At 35.4% G+C, this 8,268-nt stretch overlaps 1 protein-coding gene across 1 annotated transcript; it reads left to right on the forward strand.

Annotated features, from left to right (window-relative positions):
- LOC148921613 (beta-glucosidase 12-like) lies at nucleotides 1-3,409 on the forward strand. The gene is made up of 13 exons (XM_089042916.1): nucleotides 1-249; nucleotides 385-454; nucleotides 556-614; nucleotides 737-812; nucleotides 1,112-1,189; nucleotides 1,318-1,405; nucleotides 1,497-1,752; nucleotides 1,869-1,984; nucleotides 2,093-2,310; nucleotides 2,393-2,424; nucleotides 2,532-2,634; nucleotides 2,746-2,854; nucleotides 2,975-3,409. Exons 1-13 carry the CDS (start codon nucleotides 16-18, stop codon nucleotides 3,144-3,146), a joined length of 1,611 nt encoding a protein of 536 aa, XP_088899042.1. The 5' UTR covers nucleotides 1-15; the 3' UTR covers nucleotides 3,147-3,409.
- The last annotated feature ends 4,859 nt before the right edge of the window (nucleotides 3,410-8,268 follow it).

The raw sequence follows: 8,268 nt of genomic DNA on the forward strand, positions 1-8,268 counted from the left end.
TAAAGGCCATGAAGCATGCCAGCCAGAGCCAACTTATACTTATCAAGATTATTACCAACAAAAAAACCTCAAGTTATGGCAATGCAATTACGATCTTTTCTCTTAGGCGTGCTGCTACTAATTGGCTTTGCATTGACAAATAGCAAAGCAGATATTAGAGCTCCACCCACGCATTTTGACACTGCTTCTCTCAATAGGAGCAGTTTTCCAGAAGGGTTCATATTTGGCGTAGGTTCTGGATCTTACCAAGTAAGTCCTTCCTTCTTCTAGGCTTTAATTTAATTTCTGTTCTGATTGGTTAGGGTATTCTTTCAAATTCAGATCAAGCATCGATCCTTGCAAGAATATTGACATCTTCTTCATTGTGTCTCTTGTGTATTTCAGTATGAAGGTGCTGCAAACGAAGGTGGTAGAGGACCAAGCATTTGGGATACCTTCACCCACAAATATCCAGGTCTGTCCAATCAAATCATGAATTAGTTAAAATAACAAAATGGTATTACATTTACTCTTATGCTCTAAATATTTAATTAAATTTTCAATGATTTATTGCAGAAAAGATTAATGATAGCAGTAACGGAGATATCGCTGTTGATCAATATCACCGCTATAAGGTTCATGACCCAATGTGCACATATTAAATTTTGAAGCATGAAGAAAACTCTGGATATTGAAGATAAGCTCCCCATAATGTTTAGCTCTTTCTCATAAAATCTTTTTTTGTTATGCAATGTAGGAAGATGTGGGGATTATGAAGAATATGGGGTGGGATGCTTATAGATTCTCTATCTCTTGGTCAAGATTATTACCAAGTAAGTTCATCCACATCCTCACATTTGGTTGTCACCAATCGTCAATATTTCTGCCTTCATGTTGATTTTAGCTTAAGTAATGTGTCCAAGTTGTCTACCGAATAATATAAAAAAGATTTTTGTTTCAATTAAAATAATTAATTGAAATAACTGAAGCAAAAATATTATTTTTTTTCAAAGATAAATTAAATAGAAGTCGAAGTTCAAGTTTCGACATATAGTCCAACTTTTTTAAAGTTCAGTTTAAATTGTATCGGTGCACTTATTTCGTTATTTCCTGCTTTTGTTTTAATCATTAGATGGAAAGTTAAGTGGAGGAGTGAACAAGGAAGGAATCAAATATTACAACAATCTCATCAATGAGCTCTTACGCAATGGTGAGTCATCCCACCTCACATGATCAGTAATTTATAAAATTACAGTTTCATGCACTCATAAAAATAAAAATAAAAAAACTCGTTTTATCAAATTTATAACTCGCTTTTATTGATCATGCCATTTATAGGTCTAACGCCATTTGTGACACTCTTCCATTGGGATCTTCCCCAAACTTTAGAAGACGAATATGGTGGTTTCCTAAGCCCTCATATTGTGTAAGTGAAGAAATTAGTCCTCTTAATCGTATTAATAATTCAATTAATAAATACAATTATGACATTTACATTCTGATATGTGTATATACAGCAATCATTTTCAAGATTACGTAGAACTTTGTTATAAGGAATTTGGTGATCGAGTAAAGCATTGGAGCACACTGAATGAGCCATATACCTTTAGTAACTTTGGTTACGCAATCGGGTCTCATGCGCCGGGACGATGCTCTACTTGGCAGCAACTAAACTGCACCGGGGGAGATTCATCTACTGAACCATATTTGGTAACACACCACCTGCTCCTTGCACATGCAGCTGCCGTAAAATTGTACAAAAATAAATATCAGGTACAATTCATCAGTTTTTTTGTTTCTCATAATATTGGATTCTAAGTTGTAACAAGAGAGCGACTACTTTACTTTTTTGTGACTCTAAAACAAACAAACTAAATGTTCTTGTGCAGGCCTCTCAAAATGGAGTGATAGGGATAACACTAGTGTCACATTGGTTTGAGCCCCTATCAGAAGAAAAAGAAAATAAGAATGCTGCATTACGAGCTTTGGATTTTATGTTCGGATGGTAAGTGTATTTTGAATTTACTTATGAATATGTAATATTTACTACTTACTAGCAAGCAATGTATATTATAATGTCAAGTTAATGCTTGAAAATTTTACATTCTTGTAGGTTTGTTGAGCCATTGACAAGTGGTGACTATCCTCAAAGCATGCGATCTCTTGTCGGAAGCCGATTACCAAAATTCACGAAAGAACAATCCGAGTTGCTAATTGGTTCATTTGATTTTCTTGGACTAAATTACTATGCTGGTTACTATGCAAGTGATGCACCTCAAAATAACTCTGTATACGCAAGCTACACAACAGATGCTGGAGTTAATCTTTCATGTGAGTAAAAATTCAGAATTTAATTCATGCAATTTAAGTTTATAGACTAATTAGATTCTGATATTCATATACGTTGTGGCAGCTGAGCGTAACGGGGTCCCCATCGGTTCAAAGGTGCACATCAAATTACTAGATTATGCCTTTATGATTTTGACCATTAATCGTTTTGCACTTACAAATGTGACTCCTAAAAATCTAAATATCTTCAAATTTGGGTGCAGGGTGCTTCGGAATGGCTAAATGTTTATCCACAAGGAATTCAAGATCTTTTACTCTACACAAAGAAGAAATATCACAATCCAGTCATTTACATTACTGAAAATGGTAATTATTTCTAGCCTTAAGTAATTGCATGATCAATGTTTCACATATTTTTGGTGTAAAACACACACAAGTAGTACAAAGTCTCTAAATTTAAAATGTATTATATTGCAGGTGTGGATGAGTTCAATGATCCGAAATTATCACTTGCCGAAGCCCTTAATGATACCCATAGAATTGACTACTACAATCGCCACCTTCATTATGTTCAAAGTTCTATTGAGTAAGTATATTAACAAATTCATTTAGAATATATATCAACACACGTGTGTATATGGTCTAGCTTTAGATTTTGAGTTATTGATTCATATTATTGACATAAATATATTTAATTTCTTTTTAGCAATGGTGTCAAAGTGAAGGGATTCTTTCCATGGACGTTGCTAGACAACTTTGAATGGAGTTCGGGATACAGTGTTCGATTTGGTATTACCTATGTGGATTACAACGATAGGCTTAAAAGGCACCCAAAACTCTCGGCGCACTGGTTCAAAAGTTTCCTTAAGCCGTATTGAAAACTTCATATCATATACTTCATTCAATATTTGTATTTAATTCAACAATGTGAATTTTATGTATTTACAATAATTCTAGAGATTCGAAATTTATGTACATACAAAATTTGAATTCCAAATTTGTGTACATACAATAATTTCAATTTTAGTCCTTGTATAAGATTAAATTTCCATTAAACCTCATGTAAAATTAGACATTGATTTTTAGTCCTTTGACGACTGTCAACATAAACATAATTATGAAACTCATATGTTTGTAGTTCTTTGACTGATTGTTCCTAATTTTCATCCATTTGTTTAAATTCCATTGCACTTTGACCATTGTACCACAAGGACAAAAAAAATTTGAAATTTCGTGGCCCATTGTTTAGAGGCTACAGCACGGCTCATTATTTAGAGGCTACATCAGTTTCAATTTGTCACTTTAAAGAAAATTTTAAGAGAAATGTCACCTTAATGTTTCAAAATTCATGATTTGTCATCTGACCTTAACGTACGTCATCCAATTTTTCATCCTTTCTCAAGGGTATTTTAGTCTTTCTAATATGTAAATCCTCTATGAAGCTCCTTTTTTGAATAAAATGCACCACCAACGACTCCAAGCAATCCCTCGCCCACCTTAAAATCCATTCCTCCCCTTCCCTCATCAAAGCCCCTTCTTCCATTCCCCCTTTCCTCTTCCCATTCTAAATTCTCTCTCTATGATGAAACACCTACCCTCCACACACACAAATTCCCTCAGCCCACCCAAAACTGAGTTGATTTTCTCTCTACAAAGATCAAAGACTGAATAACGCACAAAATCAAAATAGTTCTAAATATTTATCTCCGAAATCCATATAAGCACTCAAAATAAAGCTGAGAGATAGAATATAGAAGTGATCAATTGTAACATCCCGTTCCAAAATTTAATTGAATTTAAAAAATTATAAAGTGAAAGGACGACTTTAACCTTAGGGTTCCTTGGTAGTTTAGAGTTGAATTTTTACTCATGGCTCATGTTGGAAATTTTCTTATTTCCTTTACGTAGTGCTCGAGCTCACGAGTTCGTAAGCACGTGGTGGGCTCAAATCGGAGTTGAAATGAAGAAGTGACGATCTACAGAAGTTTAGTGCACAACTGTAATTTGTAAAAAATCAAATTATAAAAAGCTGGACAGCTCCTTCTCTCTCACTTCTCTCTCCTCTTGTGACTCTTTCTCTCTCTCTCTCACTAACACTCACATAGCGATGCTGTCACTTTGACCAGCGATTTCATCACCATTTGACTTCTGTTTCTAAAGTGGTTGGTACCAAAAGAGTCGTCTCTTCATCCTCTACCTAACCTATGTCATTTCCCAGCTCGAAAATCCAAGGATTAATGGCTAGAATGATAGGAATTAAAGGGGGCTTCGGAGCTTTTTCCGATTATCATTTCCATCGATCGAGGTAGGAAACTTCATCTACTCTTTGTGCTCTATCTATTTATATATGTGGTTGGGATCGATTTTGAAGTTTTGGAAATTAATCCAAACACCCATATTAAGTCTATGGTTTTGGCCGTTTTCACCTATTTTTTGCCAAAACTGTGCTGCACTATTCTGTCAAAATAACTTTGTCCAAATCTGCAAGTTTCTTTTTACCGTTGCAAACTTCTTTCAAAAATTTGGCATATGATGAAATTTTCTTTATTGCATCTAGCAATGGAATGTTGATTTGAACCTTGGATAATGTCTGCATAAAATCTTTGAGTTGCTGATCTCTTGCTTTAGGAATTACACGTTCAGGATAAGGCAGTGGAGGGTTATAAACACGCTAGAAAACCTATTTTGGGATAGTTTCTATATCTGCGATTCTGTTTTTGTAGAACTGGCAGTTGATTCTTGCCGCAAAATTGTCTGCATAATTTTTCACTGATGGCTGATCTTTTTTAGTGCTATTTTCACGATTGTCATAGCTCTTTCCACATCGTAAAGTCCGAACAACGTTACAATCTTCACGTCCTCTTGGATTAGGCACTGTTTGACTAGGAAATTTGCATTTTTCTCTCTATGAAATCTGTGCAGCTAGCCGTCCAAATTTTTGTTCCAAACTTTTAATTGATGCTTCAACATTTTGAAATCTTTGATTGTTTCCTCGATGAATGATTGAGTTGTTGCTGCCAATTTAGCAAGCTGATCATCCAAAGTTGGTTTGGATGGAGCAAATGGTCTTTGTGCATGCTAGAATGGTTTTGCATTACTCTAATTGTCACCCCATTTGAAATTAGGGTGATCCCTCCACCTTGGATTGTAATGAGTTGCATATGCATCATTCCTAGGCCTTTGATAGCTATTCATCATATTAATATGCTGCTCAACAAGTTCGGGGTAGGATTCTTTATGCGGGCAGCCCATTATGTCGTGTGTAGCCATGATGCAAATAGTTGGTGTAAGTGGTTGCTGTTGTATAGAATTTGTAATTTGTTGTAGAAGAATATCAAATTTTGCATCAATTTTCTTCTCCATTTTTTCTATTTGTGCAAACATGTTGGGAGAACCTACTGATAACTCAAAAATGCCCCTTTTCTGTGAATGTTTTGTTGCCCATTGTTGAGATTTTGTAGCCATCATATCAAACAGTTCAAATGCCTCTCTTGCAGATTTATTTGACAACGATCCTCCAGCTGAGGCATTAACATGGCTCTTAGATGTCGGATTAAGCCTGTCAAAGAAAATATTTGTCTGTGTATCTGAATCAATATTAGCATGTGGACACTTAATTTACATCTCTATATATCTTTCTCACGCTTCATGGAACTCATCATTAGGCTTCTGAGTGAATGTCATAATTTCCCGCTTGTAATTTAATGTCTTGGATGCTAGATAATACTAGGAATTTTGTATGTAATTGTTTCCAAGTAGTAATGCTATTTGCCGGAAGAGTGAACAACCAAGTTTCTGCCTTGTCCTTCAAAGTGAAAGGGAAAAGACGTAACTTAATAGCTTCAGCAGAAAAACCCCTAATCAAAATATTTTTACAACCCACAATCAATTTTGCAATATGTATGTTCGCATCTTCATTAAGTAGCCCATGAAAAGTAGGTAGAATTTCAAGCATATGGTGCTCGATCTCGAACGACTCACCCTCTTCTTGTTCAAGATACACAATGTAATTAGGGACATCATTGGCACGAGCAGCCAATTAATTTCTCATCACTATGCAGTGTGCATTCAGTTATGGATCAAACTATGCAATCTGTGTAGTGCCCGATCTGGTCTAGACCGTGCAGTTTGCAGATTCTGCAATAAAACGAAATTGTCAAAAAAAAATTTCTTTGTGAAGAATAAAAATAAAAATAAAAATAAAAATAAGAAAAAGTTTAAACAAAAATTATCTAAAATTGTCCCCGGCAATGGCGCCAATTTCTTGATAGGATTTTTAGTACCTGCGCAAACAGGGTTAACATCACATGAAATACTTGCAAGAATACAAGGATATTGTACTATAGATGCTCATGCAAGGTCGTTCTCCTCAAGGACTATTTAACAATTTACGTAAAAATAATATCTAATTAACTACTTGAAATTAAAGGTTGAGAAGGATGATTCTGAAATCGTTTAATACTAAAAAAGAATGTTGATTAAAAACAAATATGATCAAAGAAAAGAGTTTTAAAAACCAATTTATAAAAGCATTAGGGTTTCACCATTGCCTAGCAATTCAATGAATTTTTACCAATTACTTATGATCTACACATGCCACTTTGAAGGTTAGGTTTTCCTAATTTATACTCTACTTGGAACCTCCAACATAGAACGTATATCCAACATGGAACTTGTTCGGACGTTTGGATCAAATATGAACATGAAAGACTCATTATGCTTTATGAAACCCTTTTGAAAAACCATACAAGCCCGTAAGACATAGTGTTCATCTTAAGTGAAATTATAATTATTAATCACAAGAAGCCAACATCAATTATAGGAAACCTTCCGACCAAAATTGCATCGAATTACTTTTCTAAAGATCCTAATGGTGATCAGACATTAAGACAATTAGAAAGTTTAAAATAGTTATTAACAATTCAAAGTATGCATGCCATCAATCATAAGCAATTACATAAAAAATACATGTTGGTACCGTTACTAACCAAGCAACTAGCTATGCTCGATTAGCCACGTGGCATGCTTTGAGAGGTCATCACATTAGCCAAAGAAGCATTACCACAAGTCACAACTCTAAGCAAAGCAAGAGGAGTCTCACATTGGAAAACTACAAGAGATGGAGACTCCCCCTCGCCTATAAAAGAAGACTACTCTCCCTTGAGAAAGGGACTCTCTTCTAGATTTTGGGTTGGGCTTTATCTTTAATCATGGGCTTCTCCCTTCTTATCTTTATAATTGGGTCCAACTCCATGTACAAATGTAAACATACATTATTATAATGAGAACTTATTTCTCCATTGACATAGCTCATTTATTAAGGGTGAACTACGTATATCTCGTCTTCTTTATATTTATCGCTTGCCCAAATCTTCACACACATGCTGAAGGTCCTCACCTTCACCCATCATCCACCATTCTACCTCTATCTAAGTTGACCCTCCCAAAAAGAGCATCAATAGTTTGGCGTCGTTTGTGGGAATCGACACAAGAAGCCTTCATCGTTCTCCCTTCCTTAAGTGCCCTTCGGCACCCTTCCAATCATCACCTTTTAAGCTTATCGTTTAGCACCATACGTACCGAAGCCACCATGAGATCTCAAGGCACCAATATGCCAAAGACATGTATTTGCTGAAGCAACACACCTTTCAGATACTTTGAGGAGTCTCAGTTTGAAGGCTGCCAAATATTCCAATTCACCTAGAGTATCACTTTGCATGGCTTGCATAGCCAGGGACAAGCCACATTTCAATCCAGAAGGAAGCCCACGTTTCAATTTCAATTATTTAAATGAAGGGAAGAAAACACATTGACAATAACACCAATTTAGAGGTTAATGTCTTGCCGTTACTTTGCATGGCCAAGGAGCAAACCAATGTTTCAATATGAAGGATGCCCACATGCATCCTCCCCAAAAGATAAGATTCTTTTTTCTTGCATTTCGTTATTTCCATATACTTGCGAGCACACCATATTTACTACAAGCCAAACTAACTTGAG

Source organism: Prunus mume, linkage group LG1 (genome assembly GCF_029339155.1).
Source record: "Prunus mume cultivar Tortuosa linkage group LG1, ASM2933915v1, whole genome shotgun sequence".
Classification (NCBI taxonomy): domain Eukaryota; kingdom Viridiplantae; phylum Streptophyta; class Magnoliopsida; order Rosales; family Rosaceae; genus Prunus; species Prunus mume.